The 24,892-nt window shown below is 43.8% G+C and overlaps 1 protein-coding gene across 7 annotated transcripts in view; it reads right to left on the minus strand.

Annotated features, from left to right (window-relative positions):
• Window positions 1–24,892, minus strand: part of FOXN3 (forkhead box N3) — a 203,315-nt gene that overhangs the window by 71,302 nt on the left and 107,121 nt on the right. For all 7 annotated transcript variants that reach the window (XM_035328595.1, XM_035328593.1, XM_035328598.1 and 4 more), the window contains exon 4: window positions 5,536–5,600. In XM_035328595.1, coding sequence (XP_035184486.1) covers window positions 5,536–5,600 — 65 coding nt within the window. The remainder of the gene's footprint in view (window positions 1–5,535; window positions 5,601–24,892) is intronic.

The raw sequence follows: 24,892 nt of genomic DNA on the forward strand, positions 1-24,892 counted from the left end.
AACTACTCCCCCCACACCACTCCAGAGGAAAGACTGAGCAGAGCGTGTTGGCAATAGAACTCCAACTGGTCCCAACTTCTGCTGTATTTGTACTTCAGTGTCACTACTAACACAAAAAGCAGGCTGAACATCTTGATTTATAAGAGTGGACAATTCTAATTTAGCCTTTATAAGGGAAACCAGTAACTGTTGCACCCCTTCTCCCTCCTCCCTGCTGGCTTATTTCCACCTCCGCAAGTGCTTCTATTAATAGCCAATACTTGGTAACGTGAAGTCCCAAATCTGCTCTCGCATTTCTTACAATCAATCACTCAACGGACAATGGATTAAGTGGACTGTTTGCTCATGTCAAGGATTCTCATGCTTATTAAAGGAAAATATCTCTGTATGAATGTGTGCCTGTTCATAAATGAGCTGGCTCCCATCTTTAACACAGGACTTCTCAGGCCTGGTTTGTAGACTTATTGCACGAAATAAACTTTCTAAATAAGGGATACAGTCCTTCTAGCTCTCTCAAATAAATTACAATTCTTATCCCAGAATAAAGTCAGCTGGAGGCTTTGGCTGTCTCCTGAAAATCTCATGTTATGGTCAGCTCCCAGATGGCAGTACACTAAAATGTGAAATCCACCATCTCGGACTGAAGGCATCATGGGCTGGTATCTTGCCTGCAGTAGTAGCGCCCAGATTCTTCATATCCATTCTGCAACAAATTCCAGTCACTGTCTCCTACCAATCTTAGCCATTGACAGCTGACCCTGTGAAGGCAGAGTCATCCAGCTCTTTCCTGCAAGAGCTCATCATAGACAGTGCCTGCCACCTGCCCCACAGCAGGGGCAGCTGGACCACGGCAGAAGCATCAGTGAGAAACGCCTCCTCAGAGAAGAGGCTGAGCCATCCCCATGTGATCATCATATCTCTTGCTCTGCTCCAGAGAATGAGGATGCCTGTTCCCCAGAGCTGATGGTACAGAGCAAACAAAGCAACATGTGAGCTCCAGGAAGGACAATCCCTCCTTTCTAGGGCTTCCCCAGACAACTGGGACCAGAGGCTGTGCAAGACTCCTGACTCCTCCTCTCCCATGCTCTGCAAATGGGAGGGGATTCTTGCCAATCTTTTTTTCCCCCTTTCATTAAAAGGGAATCATGACTTTAAAGGAAAGCTGGGCAGTCTAAAGTCAGTTCACTGAATGCAGCACAAATGTGACTCAAGGTCTGCAAGAAACATTTTTCATATCTCTGGGGTAACAGTTCATACCTTTAACATCTGCAGGCAGCAGATTTAAACTGCACTGATCATCAGCAAAGCAAGCGGAGGAGCTTGCCCACAGAAGAAAGCAGACTGTATGGCAGAGATCACAGCTGTACCTCTGGCTGACCAGGAACTGCTGGAAGCAGTAATCCCAGGTGGGCTATCCAGTCACACTGTGGAGGATTATCTCCATCTTTAGCTACAACCACAACAGCAACCAGATGACCCAGGCTCATTTTCCTTCCCTGGATGACAAAGAATTGCTCACCATGCTATCACAATGGTCTTCTTCTGCTGGGCTTGGACAACAAGCTCAGAAATCTTACCCAGGAACCCCATTATGCCTGGCAGACATGCACTTGCCTTAAAACAAGGGAAGACACTGTGTTATGTCAGTGCTGTCCTGTCAGTCATGGGGCTCCTGCATCTTCTGGGGCAGCTTCCACAGCTCCTACACTCCCATTTCAGTCCCCACCAGAGCAGGAACATCACAGGCAAATCTCTGCTTTCACAATACAGCGCTCTGTTTTCTTGCCAGCTGTAATTATACCCACAAGCACCATCTATGTACACTTCCTTGAAACTCAAGACCGAATAAATTTGATACAAGAAGACACAGTAATATGTTGCATTTAGTTTTATTGAAGTGTGAGGGCAAATAAAACACGAAGAAGACTAGAACTTTCCTTTTTGCTGTTTTTGTTTTAAAGTGTTATCTTTAAGAAACAAAACAAAACACCTCCACAGTCCAGTTACACCTTACAGGTGGTACATGGCAGCTGAAATTTACATATGACTGCTGCTGAAAGTTAATTTGAAGACTTATTTTTAATTTATTCAGGAAGAATGACAGATATATCACAAACAAAACTTTTATTATTGTAACTGTTTTGTGAGCAACTGCATCCTCAAGACAACATCATAAGCCTAATACTTGAGACCAGTGCAGAAGAAACAACACAGACTTTATCTAACACGACGCATTAGTTTCAAGGCCTTGAAGTTAATGTGAATGTGTCCCCACCTATCTCACCCAGCACAAGGTCCTGAAGAGTTTTGTGTATGTCCACCTTAAAGACTTTTTCCTGTCATGCATTTTATTAAATGAAAAGGCATGTGAGAAGACAGCTGAAAACAGAAAGAAAAAACAAACAAACAAACAAACAAAAACCAGTGGGAACTCAATACAGAAGGTATATTAAGCAACGATTTTGAAACAAACAGTACAATAATGAGTTACAGACACCTATGTAGCAAAGGTAAAGCAGTAAGAGCAAAGCACTGTATTTTTGTCCTGGGAATCTTGAAGGCTAGAAGGCAGCAATCTCCTTGGATATATAAATTAGTTTTGAGAGAAGGTATCCAAACCTGGTAAGGCTGAAGCTCCTACCCATTTCACATTCTGAATGGGATTTCATTAGAAGACTGAAGAGCAGAAGGATATGAGGTGCAATCCTCATCTAGCAGAAGGAGCTCAACATTTTAAAAAGCACCTGTGTAAGTGACTTATTCAGCCTGAAAATTAAATTAATCATCTGTTTGTTTTAATCATAAAGTTAATGCTAGGAGCCACAGTACCATGATCCTCAAAAAAGAAACTGAGGTAGCCATCTTGTGACCAATTAAATGATAGGCAAAAGGAATACAGCATATATATTTTAGGAGGCAAGTTCAAAATTCTTCAACAAAGTACAAGCAAAGATGGAAAGGAACAGAGAATTAATCCCACTCACATCAAAGACATTAAGGACATAGAATAGCCACAATGAATTTTAACTTCCCTTTCTCTTCCTCTGCTATTCTGAGGTACACAGATAACTGGTTTCTCAGTTGCTCTTGCTCTGGAGAGGTAAGTTAAATGCTTTACAATGGTTAAGATTACTTTGCCAAACAGTTCAAGTATAAAATGAATGGAAACCAGGAGCACTTGCTAGTCTTTCTTGGCTCAAAGAAGTACTACTTACATTGCATTTTTTTTTCCTCTTCATTCCCCAAACCAAAAAAACACATTATCTTTAACATCTCAGACGAAATGAGGTGTGACAAGTGCACACAAATATTACATTTACTAAAATTTCAGAACCATTCAGTATAATTGTCTGTAACACGCACTGAACATTCTTTTCACATATAGCAAAATATTCATCAAGTAAAGACACTTTAAAATCTCTTTGTTACCTAAATTTTGCCAATTAAATGGCAGTGTTATAACTAGCAACAGATATTTGAGTCAATTTTTCACTCCCTCATTTGAATTAAGCTGGATATAGGCACTGGCAGAAGGCACATAAGATGGTCATGTAAGGTAGGACTTGATAAACCTCTCCACCCCCTCACCTCCAACCTCCCTGCAGCTGCTAGCATTCCTCCACACAGGTCTTGTGGAAAAGGCAGAAGCAGCAAAGAGGTGGATGCACTATTTCCATGCAACCTGCTGAAGCCTGTGCATGAAAGAGCTCATTGTCGGGAAAAACAAAAGAAAGAAAGGAAGAAAGAAAGGCTTTGTTATTTTGTTGTCTTAAAATCAAAACCAGTAAGTGTTAGAAGATAACCTTAAGAAGTTTTTCTACACACTCTCATCCTTCAGACCTCATTGCTGGATCATGTATATTAGAGTTCAATTTGGCTGGCTTTTCCTCTTGTAATAGCAACACAGGATGCCAACTCAGTTAAAGGTCTGTTAGGCTTTGTTAGCTGCTTGAAAAGACACTCATCTCTCTCTTTTTCTCTATTTCTTTAATATGAAGACTTTTTTTTTTTTTTTAATATATATATATTTTTAGCCTCCCCTCCTCTCCCCCCTTAATTGGAAGCCAGAGGAGGGCAGAGGAGAAGAGAGTGGAGAAGAGTGCACTTTTCCTTATTGGCAGAAGGTTTTAAGCAACAGCCAAGGCAAGGAGGACTACAAAATAGCTGTTCTTAGTTCCTGGATATCTTGCATGAAAGGAAGACATAAAACATTTACGCCATACAGACTTGACAAAATATTTTACATTCCATAAACTAAATTACAAAAACTTTATACGTACAGGTAAACATTTAAAAACTGAATTATTGAACAAATGAATCAAGCTTATCTATTCACAACAGTGATAAAAACAACATTCCAAGACCGCAGATACAGCAGATCTACCCTACTGAGAACAAATTCAAATTCAAGCTCTACAATTAATATTGTCTCTGACTGTTAAGAAGTAATCTAAATGCTTTAACGCATTTAAAATGTGTATGAGCAAATCTCAGCAAAGGTATCAGATAACACAACGATGCAAACTCTCATATGTGCAAGGAATCAGTTGAAAAATATTGTCAGGTAAACTATAGATGTTGGGTTATGTTGGTGGGTTGTAGGTGAGCGCTACTGCCTGCCAATTATTCACTTGTGGGCCTAGTTGTGAGTAAGGCTTCAACAGAGGTAATTTGCGTAAATGTTCTGGAGGATGTTACACAGCATTTTCTGCCAGAAAGAAAGCCAAAGAACTCTTGGTACCATGTGAATGAACACAAAACTAAAAGACGCTTCACGGACAACTGATTGCAAAGACCATAAAATCATCTTAAATGACTTAAGTTACCTCTGCACTATACACAAACATATAGAGTCTGGGCAAACAGCTTTCTGCGTTCTCAAAACACTTCCCTTAAGAATGACAGCAGTTCTGTGTGCACAACAGCAGAAATATAAATACATTTAGCAGTCAACAATGATTGCAAAAAGTCCGTTATGACAGACTGAGAATCTTCACATATCAAAACTGCAAACCTGTTTATATTGTCCATCTAAAGTAAATAAGGTATTTCAAGTTCCTCTATGAAGATAGGCACCCTTAAACACTGTTTACCTGCTACAGCTCTGCTACCTACCTTTGGGTACACTCAGGTATCAGCACAATTAGGGAGCAAAAGAAAGGACATCTCACAAAGACCAACCCTGCTTCATCTGCACAGCTAAAAGCAGTGTTACTGGAACATTTTGTTCTAGGCACACTTTATTCCACACAAATGGAAAAAAAAAAAACACCTCTGTCACAATTTACTGTAAGCAAATTAATAATCTAAGAAAAGAAAAGAAAAAAAAGCAGCAACTTTTATAGACTACACTCACTTTATGCAGTAAATCGTCATTTTCAAGGCACCAGATGCGCAATAAAGGAAACAGATTAAAGGAAACAAAAACACTTGGTTACTTCTTGCCCAGCGAATATTACAAAAGCTGTGCAATTTGCAAGAAGAGGTATTTGTTAAGTAGAACAGTTACTCCAAGATGTAGCATCCATCACCTACCTTGTAGAAGGGCTCCATTTCTCTTGAAAAAGGTGCTTCCTGGCCAAATGGGTGGACCTGATGTGCTAAAGGTAATAAGAAATAAGTGTAAAGAAAATCTCATTTACATCAAATAATTGTAAATTACTATTTATATGAATGCTATTTTGTTTTTAAAGCTAATGTTACTTCATGGCATTTTTGCCTTCAAGCAAGTCTCAAATCTCACTTTAAAAATAGGTTAATTTGATTCAAGATGCGTTCTCTTCACAAGAAGAACAACTCCTCAGCACAGCACACACCCACACTCTCATTTGGAGGAAGAGAGAAAAAAGCAATTTGGCATAAATAATAATATAAAAAATACAAATCGACGTCAAAAATATTTACTGAATTCTCAGTACAGCAAAATATACGCCTTTTTCCAAAGCCATCTGCTAAAAACCCAAACGCTTTATGGCTTTTACTCAGTCATAACCACCCACCATTCCAGCTAAAGTACTAACATGAAGAAACCTTGGCCAAGCACCACCCGGCTCCTGTACCTACACACGACTACAGCCACCAGCACGCCCTATGTGAAGGGTCACTCACTGCACCAGGAACCATTGCAGTACATGAGTTGTCCCAGGAGTGCCAGAAGGAACCAAGCTTGGTTTTGCTATACACACGGGCTGGTGACCAGGGCTGCCTGCTCTCACCTTTTCAGCAGTCTGCCTTTTCAGGCAGACCTTCGGGTACCCAACGGGTCCTTCCCTGAGCTCCCACATAGCCTCCGACTCCCACGGCCAGCACCTCTCCCGCAGCAGCCCCACTGCTCCAGAAGGGCTGCTCTCCCTACACCATGCGTTTGGCAGGATGGGTGGTTGTTCCTTAACAACAGGCTGCTCCTTAATGACACAGGCTCCAACATAAGCCCTCTAAAGCTCTAACACAATCATACACACTTCTACTACACAAGGATTTTATGGTAATTACTATTACGAAAATAAACTGTATCAGTAATAGCTGTACGTCCAAATTCTAGCACAAATTAAAAGCAAGAGACTAAATATCCTTCGGTAATATTAATAGAAGGCAACTCTGCCCTTGTAGGTAATCCATCTTCCTCTTCGGATGCAGGATGTGGACCAAGCCCCACACGCCATTCTTGTTCAGTTACCTTTGTCCTTTTTGAGTTGACTGCCACTACGATGCGATGAAATGGAAAACAGATGCTGTTACATTTACAGCAGGAGCGAAGTTTTGATAAAATGCCACATATAAAAGAAAAAAAAACTAACACCTACTTTTACAATTATTCTGCAGAGACTCTTGTGCTAACATATAAAAACTTCACTGTGTGGCTTATTTAAATAAAGTGTTAAAATACAGACCATAAAAGGATCCAAGGCAATTACACGAGTAATAAAAGCCTTCAATACTCCTGAACAAAAAGGGGAGTTGAGAGACACAGAGACCAAAACGACCAAAAAGAAGTTAAGTAGGTCTACATTCATAAGTGCTCGAGTGCACTGGGGCATGCACTTGTCTGAATACACACGCTCACTTCATACGGCTTAATATAACCAATTGTTTGCATTTCCTATAGCAAGCGCCAGCTCCTCGAGTGTAGCTCCTCAGCTCACATGAAGGTCAAGGGCTGTTGAGGGCATTCACACTCCTGTCAAACAGGCTCGCCGCTTTCTATCGCGGCACAGTCCAGGACAACCTGTAGGACAGGAGCCATGATGCTGCGAGGGGAAAGCCGCGGTGCCGCCCTCATACTGCACCGCATTGCTGCCACAGGAATCGGGATTCGCAGCGTGGCAACTCCGGGCGTCTCAAAAACCCAAGGAAAAAGGTGGAGCTGAGAAATGGATCTGTAGCAAAATGGCACTGCCGGGCTGCTGTATGCTGTCTGGGTGAAAGAGGGCTTTTACAAAGGGAAGAGAGGGAACAACTCATGTATTTGAATAGACAAAATGTCTCCGCTAAAGAAACAAAGCAATAGTGATTTATCTTATTTTCCAACTTGAATAAAAGCCCAAGGCTCTCATAAAAAACTCCATCTGATTCAGCACAAACCCACAAGAACTGAGAAAATTAACTGTGCCTTCCCAGGGAAGGAAGCTAAAGAATTCAAGCATGTAAATAATGTACCACAGCGACCGGTCAAACCTTTCAAACAACAAACTTCTGTGCTTGCGGGGCTTTGCTGGAGCTTAGTTAAGCCTGATCAGTATTGGAGAAATTGTCTTTCTGTTCCCAAACTTTTGCCTATGAAGTCTCAGATGGTATTAATTATTAAAGCATATTTCAAGTTAAGAAATGAGAGAGTTAAACTATCTCTCACTTTAAAGTGTTCAGAAGCTGCTTCTCCCAGCTCCAGATTAGGAAACCATTTTTAAAAGTTCATTCTTCTAAAGACCATCGATAATAAAAAAAACATTTGGCCCATCTCAGGCATTTTCTCAAAGGAATCGTTTCTTCAGTTTAGTCTGTAACAGACTGGAGAACAGTGACGGGTTCTCCTATAAAACAAAAATAGGAAATCTGTTTTATGAACTAGCATTTGTAATCAATACATGTTGTAAGGTTAATGTTTATGCAATTAGAATTATTAACAGCAGAGTTTCTCCCCACGCTTATGAACTAAGCACACTGACTAAGGTCAAATTTCATTTCCAATAAATCCCCACACAAATACTGAAGAAAAGTAGAAACTAGTTTGAGCTCTTGTATCGCTCACTGCGAGAACACTTGTGACCTGATGTATCGCTGTCACGCACAGGTCTGGTTTGACTTAACCTCCCAGCAGCCAACAAGCACAGAGGACTTTTTCTGGGCTTGGATCACCAGTAAAGAGCTGAAATTGAAATTGATCATCTTGAAAGAACACTAACCAGCACAGTTTGTGGATAAGAAGATGTGAAAACCTCAACAGTTACCTGTCAAGGACCGCTGGTTTGATTTGCAGAAAACACAGTCATTTCAAGCACACCCTTAGCCAAAGGGATATCCAGAATGCAACAGTATTTGTTCAAACTCATCGAATTTGTTGCACGTGCACCAAGTGACAAGTGGGACTGGATTTCCCCTGGAGCCAGCTTTTCTTCTGAGGACACAGCCGGCAGGAAACTTCGCCGTGCTGCAGGGCCCTGGGCATGGGAAGCTGCCTGACCAAGGAGGGGTAGTAGGGATCTTTTGGAGGGAAGGCTTTTCCCCAAGAAAATGCTGCTCTGCTGAAATCTAAAACATTCCATGGGAATTCATGGATTTGGACACCACGGTGCTGGAAGCCAGAGCTGTGGGACGATCAGCACGGCGTCCTGGTGGCCAGCCAGCCCCAGCAGCCACCCCATGGCTGAGCCCCCTTCAATTACTGCTACCAAAATGCATGCCACGCATTTTACAAGGTCTTTAATAGGTGAGCAGGCTTCAAGAGACTTAAAAAAAGGAAATGTAAAGCCTTTGTCTTCTGGAATTCACATCAGAGCAAAGAGACTGCAGTTCCTAAAGCCAAGCACTAAAACAAACAAAAAAAAGCCAGGGGCTTTCACAGTTGCAGTATTTCGCAACTATGCCAAAAACTCTCGCAGGCCTCTTTGTCAGAAAGGCCTGATTAATAGATTTTAAAAACCCAAACAACTAAAAATTCAAAACAAACTCAATTGTGTGGGCCGGCACACCACAATTAAGGGCTGATGAAAACAGAGAGGAAAGGCAGTAAACAGAGGCCAATGGCTGTGTTACCCAACGTGCCCGGAGGCTGAGGGCAGGCAGGAGGATGCAGGGAGGGCGGAAAACAACCAACCTGCCCAGCAGATCCCCCACGAGGGGGGCTTCCCAGGCCCCTGAGGTGGGGAGATGCTCTGCCCCGTGCCGCAGCATGGCCTGGCCTGGCCCTCGCAGAAGCACCAGGAGCACCGGGCAGGACACTTGGGAAGGGGTGGAAGGGTGAGCGGTGCCAGCTGTGAGCCGAGAGCTGCTGTACACACGGCACCCGCACCAGGCACGCAGCAGCAAACGGCTGTGGGACTGCAGATGGGCTGCAGCGACACGGGGTGCTGTATCCAGCCACTACCGGTGGCCAACATGATGGGCGAAGGCAGCAGTGACAACTGACCGAAGCACCTCAACGCCCAGGCAAAGGCTCTGGTTTTGCAAAAAGCTGGGGCAGGAAGAAATGCAGCTCTTTGCCCCAGGACCAGCAGGGGCAGTTCCCAGTGACACGAGGAGTGGATGGGAAAGCACCAACCCCTGGCGACCACTGCCCTCACCTCAGGGCCAGTGGTTGTTTTCGGGACAGCGATGCAACAAACTCCAGGAGCTGCAGCTGAAGGGTGAAGGACTGGAGGTATCACTGCCCCACGCTGCAGGTCCACCCTCGCCAGCCCATCCTGCAGCAAAATTTCCTCACCCACACCTCCGACAAACAGTGAACTAACTGAAGGAAACATCCAGAAGGACATCAAACCTGGAAACTGCAAACCACTTTGTCATAGAGCAACCAGTGGAACATCTTGTGGGTAGAGAGACCCACCTCCAGAAGTTCTGAAAAGAACACCAACACCACCATTTTTACATTCAAAGGCGTGGAGATAACAACAGCAATAAGTGCTTTCATCTGGCTGCAGTCCATGAAATCCTGCATCTAGTGGCAGCAGGGAACAGTGCTCCTGAAAAGTACACTCAGCTCCTGAGGGAAGCTGGACACAGCCTGCTGCCAGAAGGTGCTAATGGATGCCCAACTAAGCTGGAAGACTGCAATTTTTACTGCTCTTTGAAAAATAATTTAGGACGGGGTGGTAACTGAGAAAAAAAAATAGTAGTGTATTTGCTGGGAATGTGGTATCCTTCAGTGCTGGAAGATGAACAGCACGTCTTCAGGCCAGCCACCCCAGGTCCTCAAGTGAGAAACAGCCAGAGCATGGTGGGAAGCCTGGAGCAAGCACGCAGCCTTACCAAGGGGCAGCCGCCGCCGTGCTCTGGCCAAGGGCTCCTCTGACACGGCTCAGCCCTCCTGTGGTCAGCCCTCCTGCCGAGCCCAGCACTGCTCAGACCCCTCTGCCACCGACCGTGCTCGGCTCTCTGGCCTCGACCCGAGTGCCATCACCGGGCCTCCGGGCCTAGAGTAACATGTACCCACAGTAGCACAGCCGCACTAACGAAACTGGTCACTCGCGTTACAGATTTGGGACGATACGGAAGCATTTAGATACTGCTGCAGCTCTAGCACATGCGTTTTGTTAACAAGGAGAAAAAAAAACCAAAAAAACACACACACAATCCCTGCCAGCAGCTCGCTGGCAGTTAATATCACAATTAGCTATCACCTAGCAACAGTCAAGCAAGCTTCCTCTCAAATCAAAGGAGAAAAAAAAAAAAAAAAGCTCTACTAAATTGGCTAATGACAATACATAAAAAATATCTGGAAGCTACGTGTTAAGGTATTTCCTGATTTTAATGAAATCTGATTACTTTAGAGATTTTAAAAATACAAAACCATTACTCTATCTTCTCAGATTTTCCATAACTGACACAACATTATTCTTACAAAGATTTATGAATTCACAATACTAGTTTCTAATTTATGAAGACTGATCTAATATTCTAGTAATGCTTCTCTTTCCTCTGCAGTTTGGGCTTTTATTGTCTCTCGGTATCTCTCACTTACTGCGACACGGGGGATGGAGACTTTAAGCTCCTGGATGGAGTCTTTCCTGGTTTCTCTAGGGTGCCTAACACATTTTCAGGCAAGTAATATCATTCTGATCTCCTGCGCACTCTAAATGAGTTTTCTATATGTCATGACCGCCAGAGGGATTACATCTAAATTTTTATTAAAGACAAAAGAAAAGTTGCACCGGAAAGCTATTCATGAACAGAACACCAGAAAAAAATTGTGGAAAAAAAAGGTGGAAAGTTGGCCAGGTCTTTGTGAATAGCCAGAGCCATTCTCCTGCCACTGTCTCCAATTAAAAGAAGAAATCATGCAAATAAATAAATAGAAAGGGAAAGAAATTGGGATTAAAAATAAATAAATCCCCTATTTCCAGAATTTGGGATAAAAACAGTGATTCCTATTCTCAAGAAAAATATGGCCATCAGTGACTCCGCTTTGGTGCTTAAAAGACCGTTCTCACTGCTGAAGTGATATATGAAGCCTTCTTGTCCCCTGGTGAGACGCTGTAGCCTTCAGCAAGAATTTCACTCTTTGCCAAGAGCTGAATATATACTTGCGGACAACAATGAAGGAATTGTTCTTTAAATAAATTTTACAAATCCTTATTTCTATGGAGTTGTTTCAAAAGAAATGGCTATTTGAAGTATGACACATGGAGTAAATGCAAACTTGCCACTAATCTGCTTTTAAATGTTTTAATATGTATTGTGAGCACATTATAATTCCAGGCTGAACACTGAAATAGGAAAAAGTCCATATATAGCTAGAAGTTTATGGTGAGACAACTGTCCCACATTACTTTTAATTAAAAAAGATTTGTCTCCAGTGGGAATCAGGAGATGCTGGCTATCAGCCTCAAATTCTCATTCTGCCTCTACCAGTGAATCACACTGTGACTGCAGGCAAGTCACTTCTTCCTTCCTCAGTTTCATTTTTGTTCTTTTGTGGTAAGAACAGGAATACGTTCTTACCGACATAGTCTACATATCTCTGGGAGGAATAAAGAATTGTTAAGTAACAACACATCATATGAGGAAAAAGTGTTTTGAAGCACATGAAGTTAGAGAAGGAACACCACAGTACACTTCTGCTTGAGGATGGGTTGTTATTTTTCTTGATTCTGAAGGAAGGAAAAACACCGCAGGTCACTTCACACACTGTCTCTCCTTAACCCACAGCTGTTACTACCTGGCTCCTACATATCACTGGATGGAGAACTGGTGCTAGTCAGGCTGGGCACACTTCAGAGTTGTCTGAACTTGTTCGTGTGCTACAAGGCACATCCGTGCCAGCTCCTGCAGGCACCACAGGTTAGTCCCCTGGTGCCCAGATGAGCAGATGATCCCATCTAGGACCAGCCAGCAGCCTTGAAGACCACAGAGGGCCGTGGCCTCTTTTGGACTGCAGCAGCATCAAACACTGACCTGGTGAGCTGGGAGAAGTTTGGCTCTCTTCTGTTCTACAAAATTAAAAATGGAGCACTCCAGTTTGCTGATGATAGCCTCTGTTGCAAAACAAGTGAGGGGGAAGAAGAGCTTCATTTCAGTTTTGTTTTTACTTGAGTAGAATTGGAAGAAGGAAGTCTTTAATCTCAGATTCAAGAAAATAAAGCAAGTCCTAACAGTTGCCTATACCTAGGCACACCTTAGTTTTCAACTTGATGTAAACAAAGAGTCTACTCTGATAGTTAACGCTAAAAATACAGACAAAGCTTTGGAGAACTTTGATGCTGAGCACCCGGTTCGCTATAAACCACCACAGCAGAGCCACCAGCTAGGTGCAGAGCTGTAAAGTTGTACCAAAACCAGGGTCTCTCCCAAACTGAAACCCATCAACATTTTAAAAAGCCCAAGGTGACCCAATTTACTTCTGCTACTCTAGTGCTGAATTCTCCATTTATTCTTTCTGCAGAAGTCCAGGAAGCTCTGCTGGTACACTTGGCTGATCTCACGAACGCTTTCTGCACAACGCTCCCACTACATTTCTAACCGTGGCCCGTCAGACTTCAGATAAACGATATGCACGTCTCTGCTAGAAATCTGTTAGGGAGAGCACGTTGCTGGTTAAAGACACTGATGTACCGTGAACATGCACGAAGTTATAAACACGGGCGTACACAACAGAGCAAATCTGAAATAAATGAGCAAAACAGAAATAAATGGCAAAAAGGAAGACGAGGCCTTCAAGTCGCCCCCCTCCCCAAAATGTTTCATGTCACTTGCTGAAATTCTTATTTATCTGGTGTGGTGTGACTCCTCATTTCATGAATTTCAGTACCATCAAAACTCAAAACCAAGCATGACCCGCAGGCTGCTGCCAATATGAACTCCCCCTCTATTACTTGCTGAAAGCCAAGGCGCTTACCAGCTAAAATTTTCCATACTTGGTTTTTCTCATTAATCTTGAATGAATGTGGTTCAGATGATTCAGAACTAATCCGGCTTCTGGAATTACAGAAGCAGAGGACAAAACGAATGTTTAACCTCTCCCCTGGAACGTTTAACCTCTCCCAGATGCTAAGCGTATTTTTCCCTGGGAAGCTTAATGTGCTCACAGGCTCGGCAGCGCTGCACGCCCCTCTGCAGCAGGGACTTGCAGGCACTGGGCTGCACAACACTCCGATGCACACATCACAAAACTCAGGCAAACTCAGAAAATGTGATGATAATAGTAAAACTGAAGCCAGGTACTCACATATTTGGAGAGTCCCAATTACATCTTTTGATTCTACCTCTTCACACACATTGGCTACAAGAGCCCTGCGTTCAATGGTCACAGAGCCTTGCTATCCCCAAAGTGCCTGAGGATTGTACTGCATGGTGTGAAAGGTGCTTAAAAGGTGAAGGATAAACAGTTTTTGTGTGCTTCTATCATCAGCACAGAAGTGTAATATATAAAAATCAAATTATTAGAGTTACAGTTTTAGAAACAAACTGCTAAGGCATAAAAAAAATAAAAATAAAAAAAAAGTATCAAAATCTGTCTGGTTTCACTCATTCACAATGCTCAGTTTGAAGAATCCAGAGCTCTGTCTCAGGGCTAGGGAAGGCACAGACCAACACACACACCATGAGGCTACAGCACCTGACGGTGGGCCGTTCCACCTCACTGACTGCTCTACAGACCTATGGGAAGAGGAAAGAGAAGACTATTTTTTGCATTCAGAAGGATTCTCGAAACCTCAACTAAATTGATCCTCCCACCCACAGAACTACAGAGATACCATTTCCATGTACAGAAAGGAAAACACACACTCAGAGGTGATAAGGTACCCCCAAAAGTACCAGCAAGCCTGAGGCAGCCCAGGACCAGCCTGCGGACACCCCACCTCTGGTTTCAGGCCGCTCTGTGCTGCCCTGCGAGAGCTCCTTTTCACCAGCCGGTGGTATTTGCACCCATGAAAGCTCAATGCTTCCTGTGAACAGATCCCAAATGCCTCAGGTCAGACACAGAGGAAATTAAAACAGAATTATCACATGCTCACCACTGTGCAGTAAATTTAAACGAAGTGGCACCAGTCTGACCAAATTCAGTCCTATCAATCCAACCCAATCAGGAGAAGATGGGAATTATCCTTTTATTCCAGAAAAGCCTCAAAGTTAAGGGCCGGGGCAGGTGAAACCTCACATGTAATTTTACTCCCTCTTTACAGCCTCTTTCAAAACAAAGAACCAGAACTGGTCAGGAGCTGTAGGTGATCACAGCAATAGCCACAGCACCCAATTCCCAGTATCTTCTACATGAGATTTTCAAAGCAGAGCTATGAAATAATGAATTTCACACGTTCTGTAAATCTAAGTGTAAACAAATACTCAGAGAACTTCATTTTTACTCATTTTTAAATTATCTTTAGCCACTTTCATCTTAGGAGAAAAACAAACCTCCCACCTGTAATGGGAAATACCATTCAGGGTGTGCCTTTATCCCTAATCCTTAACTCTCAAACAGCTATTCTGCCTGTTGAGAATATTAACGTTGTACTTAATAGCATTATAATATTTTTCTCAGGTTTTATCTGCATGAATGAAGGACTTGGGAAGGAAAAGGAACGCTGACCTTCCTGTAATTTATAACAAGAAGTCACCCTTCTACTTTTAAGCCAGCAATTTTTCATATGACTGATGAAGTTGCATCCTTACCAAAAAGAAGACTACCCTTCCAGAAAATGTCTTGGAGCATTGTTATTTCAGCCTATCTCGGTTTTCACAGTGGAACCTGGGTTCTGTTCTATGCTTCCCTTCGTTTGCTGCTGCTTCTCAGGTGTTCGTACGGAAATTGAATGACCCAGTTAAAGAACGGCTTAAACCCCCTATTCTTCACTCCAGGATTTGCAGCAGAGGTACAGAAACAAAGGCTGTATGAGGAAAGGTGAAGGTGGGCAGGCAATTGCTTGTGCTCTCAGGTGCAGGTTCCTATGGGATACTGGTTTCTACATCTCCACTTTATCAGCTGTGACTTCATGTAGGGAAGGTTGGAAAAAAATGTTGCAAACATGAAAAAAGCCACAAAGCTGCAAGCATCTAAATTTACTATTTTTGCGTGGTATATTTAGACAGCAGTTTGGTAATAACCTTGTGTGAAAACACAGATGCTTAGAGAGAGAGTCTCAGCCACTTAATTCTCTCGTGATAAAGCTCAAGAAAGCTAAACAAGAAAGCCAACATGACAATTCAGCAACCCACTGTGCCCCTTGCTGAACAGCTCTGGTTTAACAGCCAGGAGAGGAGACCGCAAGCTCTCTCCTCAATGAGCCAAGAGGCCCTGGAAGCTCCACCTGCTTGTGGGCAACCCCAAACCAGAGGTATTTCACTGACGACAAGCACCAAAAGCAGCTGCTAGGACGGGCATGGCTATCTGTCAGATACTGAGCAATTCCCATCCCAGTTGACTCAGGATCTGCCGTGCGGTTGCAGAAAAAATCCTCATTAGAATTAACAAGCAAAAATATGTTCATAAGTGTATGTGCACTCTCAGTCTCTCTCTGTAATTAATCCCTGGAGTAAAGCTGTTCCTCAGATCACCTCAAATATAGAAAATCAATGTGTTAGATTACAGGAAACAATTAATTATGGTTCACTGGTGTTTAGAAAGTGACACTGACACCCTGACATCTCCAGATAGCATTCGTGCCCTCTAAAGCAGCAAATCACAGAAAGTAACAAACTGTGCTGTTCAAGCACCAGGTGACCTCAAGCTTGCTCATTCTAGTGAAATGATCCTAATCAGTCATAAAATGAACGGGACATAACCTCTTAAACATTAAAGACACGATTAATTTACAGAGCATCCGTTTACTACAACCAGTTGTGCAGAAATACTTTCTTCACATGCTAAAGTAACTTCTGACAAGTCATGGGGGGAACTGGAACAAGCCGCTCTGCCACACCGCTCTGCCACACCGTGCCAGCTGACTCTCAGTGGCCTCACTGACAGCCAAGGCTCTTTTTTCAGTGTCATATATGGTGCATCGCTGCATTTTCCAGCCAACACACAAATGACTGAAAGCAAACACACGTAAGTCGGAGAGCAGCACGTCCAGCCATCGGTAGCACCAACCCCTCAGCTACCGCCTGGGGCTCTCCGTCAGCCACGACGCACTGAAACACCAGCTCCCGTTCACAAGTCCCTGCACCTTAAGTTTGCACCACAGAGAAACATGAAGGGATGTGGGGTTTTAGCAGAAATTGTTCTCATCTCAGAGCACCCTTTGCCCTTTTCAAAGCATTTTGCTCTCCTACTGGTAAGAGGCCTTGCCATTCTCTTGTCATTGCTAACTCCTGCCTCAACGGTCTCCTCCTCCGTATTACCTCCTCTCCTTAATTGCTTTTTTTACTTCTTTATCTTATTTCAGAAAGTTTGTGGCTATTGTGTGCCACAAGATGCCTTTATCATCATCAACTTTACCACTGAAGCCTTATTAAGCCAATTAACAAATCCCAAGGGCAGTACGAGAGCCTGTGTTCCTTCACCAATCCCTGTTCTCACTGTCTGTGTGGGAACTCTGGTGGTGGGCTCATCCCTTCTTCCCTCTTTTCTTGGGGGGGACCGTACAACAGGTTTTGAAGTCTAGCCTGAGCAGGGCAGGAAGGCTTCACGCCCTTTCCTCCTGGAGGAGGAGGGCTGTGGTTGAGTCACCATCCCTGGAGGTCTTTAAAAGACATTTAGACTTAGAGCTTAGTGATACGGTTTAGTGGAGGACCTGTTAGTGTCAGGTCAGAGGTTGGACTCGGTGATCTTGGAGGTCTCTTCCAACCTAGATGGTCCTGTGATTCTGTGACTACACACACCGCTACTGTGCCGACAGGAGGCTGCTTGGAAGAGGAGTAGGAGCTACAGGACCTGCACCTCTGAGCAAGCCAACAAGCGGCACTGCCACTCATCTCCGCTATGGGTGGTGAGAGGGCGACCGGTGCCGGTCTCGTGGTAACCACCAGGAAAAGAGTTTTCCCAAAGAAAAAAGGAGTACAATCTGCCTCCTTCCCTTGGCTCTCATTTCAAAGAATACAAATAAGCTTCCTGAAAAACAACAGGCCTTTTGATGAGCCAGAAGCTTTCCTCCGTTTTTGTTTGTTTGTTGAAAACACTTTGATTTTGCAGGAAGCGCTAACAAATGCGAGTGGGGATCAACTTAGCTAAAGAACCTTAAAAAGCAACGGGACACAGCTCCCCTACTTCAGCCACGAAACGGGATTGTCTCACTGGCTCGAGCAAAACTGTTGAATTATTTCCGTAACAAAAGAAAGGCGCTTTTAGGTCCCATAATCTCATTTCAAATCCTTTTACCCACTCCCTACTCTTTTTGGCCTTGAAATTGCAATCCTCTTTCAGTAATCTGAGGACTAATTGGTGCCAGCACTCCAGTTCCTCTTGCCATTTCTTCCCCCTCCCTCCCGCACTATTCAGGTGCTGAAAAGGACGGCGGGCCAGGGCTCAGCGCCCCTATAATGAGTCTGTTCTTACAGAGTAACTGCTCATAATTAGCAGGAAGCATTTTGCCTTTAAACCGCACAGTGTGCGCGGCAAGGTCTCGCAGAGCCATGGAACCACCCCGGTGTTGCACGAGGAGCTCCAGAAGCTTGCAGGCCATCTGCACGCCGGGCACGCCGAGGGCTGCGGGGCTCAGCTGGGAGCAGCAGCGGCCCCGCGAGCCGCGTGTCGACCGGACGGGATTTAGCTGGGGTGGTGCAAAGGCAGCCTTTGTTTACGAAACATTTGAGAATACGAGTCCCTGAATAATAATAAGCAAAGAGATTTAAGCAAGCCTGCTACTTTTCAGCTAATAACCGTCTTTGCAGGTAGTGCCAGAAAGGAACAAAGACTTCTCTTACCAAGGTACTATCAGTGTTGACCGTTTCCCAGCCAGATTTGGAAGCAAAATTAGTTTTTCTGTAATTGGAAACTTCAGCCTAGCGAGGGCATTAAAAACAAACATACAAAAAAGCTGGCTCCAATGGATATTCATTTCCAGCAAACCTAAGGCTAACCTTAAGCTTTGATTCAGGAAAAATAAACCAAAGGCTTCAAAAGTTTTTCAAGCAGGCAGGATTACTTCGCTGAGAGTCTGCATCTAGTTTTGACACTGAGATTGTAATAGCGTTGTGTACTGCATGGAAGCTGAAGGACAGCAAGAAACGCATCGTCTGATGGGATGTACATTGCCTCCGTCACACCCCCAGGGAGTGCTCTGAAGTACGAATGCAATTGCCAGGCTACATCCATATCCTCACTCACTAATAGAAGCCCTTAGGCATCAGCAAAGAGGTACGCTATGAGCAATCCATTAGTGTCACAAACCAGAAGACGCAACACAACGCTCTCCTAAAGGATGAGCCCTTCGCATGGAGCACCAACAAGAGGTGGACTGCCAGGGGCCGGGGTCCCTGACAGCGCCGGGACACATCACCTCACTCCATCTTGGGAACCTGCCAGCACAGAAAGGCAACGCTGGCAGTTTCTGTGCAAAAAGGCTTACACTCGAGCATCCTCCTCACATACAGCCAGCATCGGATTGGCACTGGGGAAAAACGCACAAGTTGTTACTTCAAGTATCCCCTGGGGACCGTGTGGGTACACAACAACCTCACAAAAAGAACTTGTGATTTATTTCCAGCCACGGAAATCGATAGCAGGCTTGCACACAAAGCTGAAGCTACTGATGATTTTTCTTCCTTTGCACCGTAGCTTGAGATCAGCCAGTGTCTCAGTGGCCTCTGATTTAAGCTGGGCAGTAAGGAGTATGCTCAGCTTCGTGCATACTCCTGCCTTCTGAACATTAGGATCCCCCACCAAAAAAGCAACCCCCAGCGCGACACTTCGCTGAGGGAATCGTGCTCCACCTCGGCTGGAACAAGCGCATTTGAATCTCATCTCCTGGAAATGCCATTTGCAACCCTGTGCACAGGGTCTGCCGCTGATTTCTGTTTGCCTCTGTGTCAGAAATTCAAGACAGAAAGACTCTCCTCGGGTCATCCAATTCTGCTTTCTGCCAACAGAAAACTGCTTCCTACAGTCAATTTCCTAGGATTTTATTGAGTCTGCTTTTCAGCACTCTACCAGATGGATTTCAAACCATTTCCTTTAAGAGATTAATTCAGCCTAATAAGTTCATTATTTGCGCCTGGTCAGTGACCAAGACAGGCCAGAGCCCGTGTGCTTGTTTCTTCCTCATAAGCTATTAAAGAGGCAAGTTTTCCATCCAGGTGTCAATGTCGCTGCACAACAGCAATATAGCAGGCCCAGAGAGACATCCCCGTGAAAACGGAGCTCCTGTCTCCACATAGGGATCACTGTTATTTTGTCTGTTCCCTCCAAATCACCCCCCTTTTCTGCCTTGCAGTTGGAGGACTGGAGATCAGAAGGCAGGCAGCGAGGAGCAGCCCGTGCCACCAGCTGCCTCTCCCCGGGTCAGAGTCCCCAGGCAGCGTTTGCCCGCTTTGGTGCGGTTCAAACTCCCATGCCAGCCCAGGATTAGCGAGGAATTAAGTTACAGATTAATTAGATTAGTAACAGCCCTACTGATACCGTGTCTGAGTACAGACAAAGATGCAGCAGGTTGCTAAACTGTGCCATGCGAATTACCCTACCTCCTCAGGCTCACCAAGACTGGGGAACCGCAACGTTGGGCTCCTCTTTCCCCAGCTGCTGCTTTCCCAGCACTGGGAAACTTCCCTGTGGCACGGAAGTGACTTGAGAACACTGGTTTGCAAGTCAGGAAACCTTTAAGGCAGCTGTAGAGCACTAACCTGCCAGAATACACCGAAGTATGATGATGCTCCATGCTCTTTTGTGCTTTGGGAGCTAGACTTGAGCATTATTTTCCTATCACAGCACTGTGCCATCCAACCAGCCTCAGGGACATTGTGGTTCAGTGGCAAGTTCTCTCTGGTAGGAACGTTTTAAGAAAGCCCACACCCCTCCTTGACAACCTCAATCCCTTAAAAAAATAAACAATTTATGGTGCAGCTCCACGAGCTTCATCAGCACAACTGAGAGGACAGTTTACTACTCTGCAAGGGCAGTGAGAGCATCTTAAAATCATGCGGCAACGGACAAAAGGAAACACAAAAAGAAGTCAAAAAAACACCACAAAAACCAACCTTCTGCTGAGCAATCAGGAGATGCTGCACCCAGGACCATGTGGCCAAAGCCTAAGCATGCTTTTGTTGTGTTAGGTTAGCCAGAGGGCAAAGTGGGTAGCAAATCCAAACAGCTCATCACCAGTGTCCCCTGTTAGTCTGGGGGGCTTTAATGATCAGGCACAACTCTAAGTGGGGCTTTTAACTGTAGACCCTGAGAGTGCCACCTGTGGAGTGCTGGCCACCCATCTTCAGGGGCATCCCAACCCCCACACAACAGAGAATGGCAAAGGACATGGAAACAAGAAAAATGTTTCTTTTGTTGTTGTTATTTGGTTGAGGTTTTTTTTGGCAGTGCCACTCAACAAATTCAACTCCTGAATCTCTTGCTCCAGAGCTCATCAATACAACTTGCTGCCGTGCCTTTTCAAAGCAGAGTTTTGATGGTAATATCCCTGGGGAGATGGAAAAAGACCAGTTCTAGCATTTCCAGCAGAATTTTCCATTCTCTTTTTGCCCAAATCTCAGCAATTCGATTTCTACATCTGAAGCCAAAAGCAGGAAAAAAAAAAAAAAGCAGCAAACGAAAGATCTACATCACTTTAGCAATACATCTGATTATGGCTCTTCAACTACCATGGAAAGAATGTGTTTGTCTAAAGCCTTCCTTTTACATTATGTTATACTTGCGAGTAGGAAAATAAAAGCTGGCTGCTCCAGAAGCTTTGTTTGTTATTCATTCCCTTAAGTATAGAAAATGATTCCATTTTAATTAATTGTTTTATTTATTTTTTTAATCTCACGAGAAAAATGGTTGTCTTCATCTTTCATATGCAAAACAGCTAACCAAAGAGCAATTTTTCATACAGAGAAGGAACTCCAATTAATAGAGATCTTAAATACTTGGGGAGCTGCTATGAATTTTGCCACTGATCAGACAGCTGGCTGGAAAAAAAGTCTTTTCAGGAAAGTTACATAATTAAAACTAGCCTAATTTATTATTACTATTATTGTTTATTACTTTTTTTTTTTTACTTTTTTTTTTCTCCATCTGCTAATTCCGATTGAAACACTGAAATGAATGAAGCCCAAAGAAACCCCAATTTGCTACGTTTACATCTCTTTTTTATATCCTGGAACCTGCATCCAGCACAACCATCTGATACGAATTCCCAGTGCAGCTTGGACATTTTAAAGAACCACTGCATTTTTATTAGCTCAATCATCAGTATCTGCAATATTATGCCATTAGTTGTGCAAATTTCACATACTCTGACTTAAGAAACAACAACAACAACAACCACACACACTAAACCTGAGAATCATATACACTTTTAGACACTGAAGTTAAAGTGACAAAAAAGAGTCTATTCTGATCATCCGAGTTTTTCAAACTAATGTTAGGATGTTTCCCAAGCAGTCTATAGCTACTGTTTGAAAAGGATTTCTTTTAGAAGGGTATTTAATAAAATCCTGATAAAAATAGCCACAGAAAAAAAAAGTGAGAGGTGTGGAGCTCTGAAAAATGTGTAGGCAGACAACACAGACAGCCGTCAGCGAAGTCAAAAACTGCAGCATGGACAAACACGGACAAGAGCAGTCAGGGAAAAGGGGCCACAAGCAACAAATACAAACATCACCCACCAGCAGTAGGGAGCTGGACACCAGCTATTACCTTCAGAAAGGGCTGAATAATAAACTACAGTTATTCCATGTTCACAGATAAAGTCCATGTAGTACCAATTCTAATACTAAAAATATGTCATACAAGCTAATGAAAAGAAAATTTAACAACTGCATGCGTGCCACAGCGAGCCAAGAAAGAAATACATTTACATTTGTATTAGCAAGACCCTTTGGCTGTGCAATCCTGGATGCCTTACGAGGGGAGCAATGAGAAATGATGGCAGGTAACTGAGGCACGACACAAGGATACGGAGCGCGCTCTGGCAGGTAGCAAGAGGAGAGTGCCAACAGGGCAGAAGTGAGTCCGAGTGGAAGGCAAGGAACAAGACAGCTCCGATCCACGCTGTTATGTGGGCCGGCCCATTGCTCACTCACTCCCCTTTCACGAGGAAGAAACAATCTTGAGGTATGGTGAGTTAAGTCCTGTGCCTTTGTGTCCTCAACAGCCGAGGGAATTGAGCCTGTTCTCCTCTCCTGGCCCCCGCGAGTCACCACGCAGCACAACGAAGTCCCCCGGTGTGTTTGCTGGGACAAACTGCCAGGACAAACCCACTGCAGGCTAGTTTGCTCAGGCCACCCGCCTCTCGCTGTTGCACTGGGTTTCTGTAATGGAAATAGTTCACCTTCGGTAAACCAGCACATTTTGTTTCCAGGCGCAGGAGAGGGCAGTAGCTTGGCAGCTGCGATGCCTTTCAACATAAAAGACACCCGGTACACACACACACACCCGTGCACTCAGATCCCCAGAGGTTTGCACATTTGTCACTAAAATACGGTCACAGGCGGAGAAAAGAAGCCTCAGACTGAAAACATGGAATCTCCTCAAAAGCTTAACAACATCAACCCCATCAAACTGGATGAAACCAGCAGGCTGCTGGGGCCAGAGCCCCCACGAGCAGATGCCAGAGAGGAAAGTTTTGCAGAACACCTAAGAAAGGCACAGCAAGGTTCATCTGCGCTTGTTAACACAGCACGTGCTGGCTTGAAATATTGGCAAGATGGATTCCAACCTAGAAAGCCCGTGGAGTCCAGCATCCTTGTCCAAGCTGCATCTGTAGGAGCTCTGGAAATCGCAGCTGAACAGAAGCCCTCTTTCTGAGGCCTATTGCTTAACATGCCCCCTTCCCCCCTGACCTTTAACTCATAGCAAAAACAAACTAACGAACCAAACCAAACCAAAACCAACTCACAAATTATGTATTTTACAAAGCAGTTTTATGATTTAGAAATTGAACAAATTTGCCCAACAACCAAGCATGCACGTACACCCCCACACATGCACACTGCCTTCAGGGCCACCCGGAATTTAAGGAAACCCAACAATATGGTTTTTCAAAATATATCTAAAAGAACCCCTTAATTCTCACTTATTATGTACCAAAATAGCTTGACAGATTTTCTTTGAACAGCTACAGCGTTCCCAAAAATAAGTTCAAGTATCTGTGAAGAAATGTGGTATAGATAACCAAACTATCACCTTCGGAGCTTCATCATAGCCTTTTCACCATAGAAAAAGCACAAAATGAGCCCTTCTGATTTCACTAAGGGAAGGAATGTTTTACCAGGCCACTGTAGCATAAAACGCATTAGCCATGCAAAAAGCAGCAACTCTCAGCTCAGGTGAACGTGCGGGGAAGGCAGCCTCTCTCATCAGCTGTCCATGGCCCTGCTGAGGATGGAAATTCCTCAACTAAGGACCCCCCATGGCCTCCTCCAAAAAGGGTTTTTAGATAAGTAAACTTAGTTCTCAGGAAGCTAGCAGCTTGATTTTCCAACTCAAAATTCAAAACACCAAAGTGCAAAGTTTTGGTTAGAAAAAGGACTCTGTGCTTTTTGTTGCAAAACTTCAAAATGAGGCATTTTAATACACTTTAAGCTCTTTTAGTTTTTATTCCTCTGAGCCATGGAAGTTCCTATGAACTGAAGCAACTTTATCAAAATATTTTTATTTGAACAAAAAGCAGTCCCATGAAAATTGGAGGAAGAGGATCCACTTTTACATACTAGGATCCTACTATGGATCAGGTAGGATCAAGTGTCATTGTGATGAGCCACGGGAAACATGGTCACTGATCACCACCGGCAAGCCCCGAGCTGCATTGTGTGACATCAGAAATCAAGTCACAACTGGCAAAGGTGATGATCAAAATCATGATTCAAGCTTTCACAGATTAACAGACAATCCCCAAGCTTCCTTTCTTGCAACAAATAAACAAACTTTCTTCTCCAAAATATACACACAGACTATAAATGGCGCGTACACATATCCATATGCTGGGACACCACATGTATCCCTGAAAAAGTCTGCCAGCTAATAAAGGTTCAAAAAGCCTAACCCTCTGAAACTTGTTTTGAGCCTTTTATCTGAAAATAAATATTTACTAAAGAAATAGCTTTGAAGGGACACTTTGCCTTTCATTTTAAGATTTATGGCCATGGATACTGCAAC

The sequence above is a fragment of the Oxyura jamaicensis genome, chromosome 5 (assembly GCF_011077185.1).
Source record: "Oxyura jamaicensis isolate SHBP4307 breed ruddy duck chromosome 5, BPBGC_Ojam_1.0, whole genome shotgun sequence".
In the NCBI taxonomy this organism is placed as follows: Eukaryota; Metazoa; Chordata; class Aves; order Anseriformes; family Anatidae; genus Oxyura; species Oxyura jamaicensis.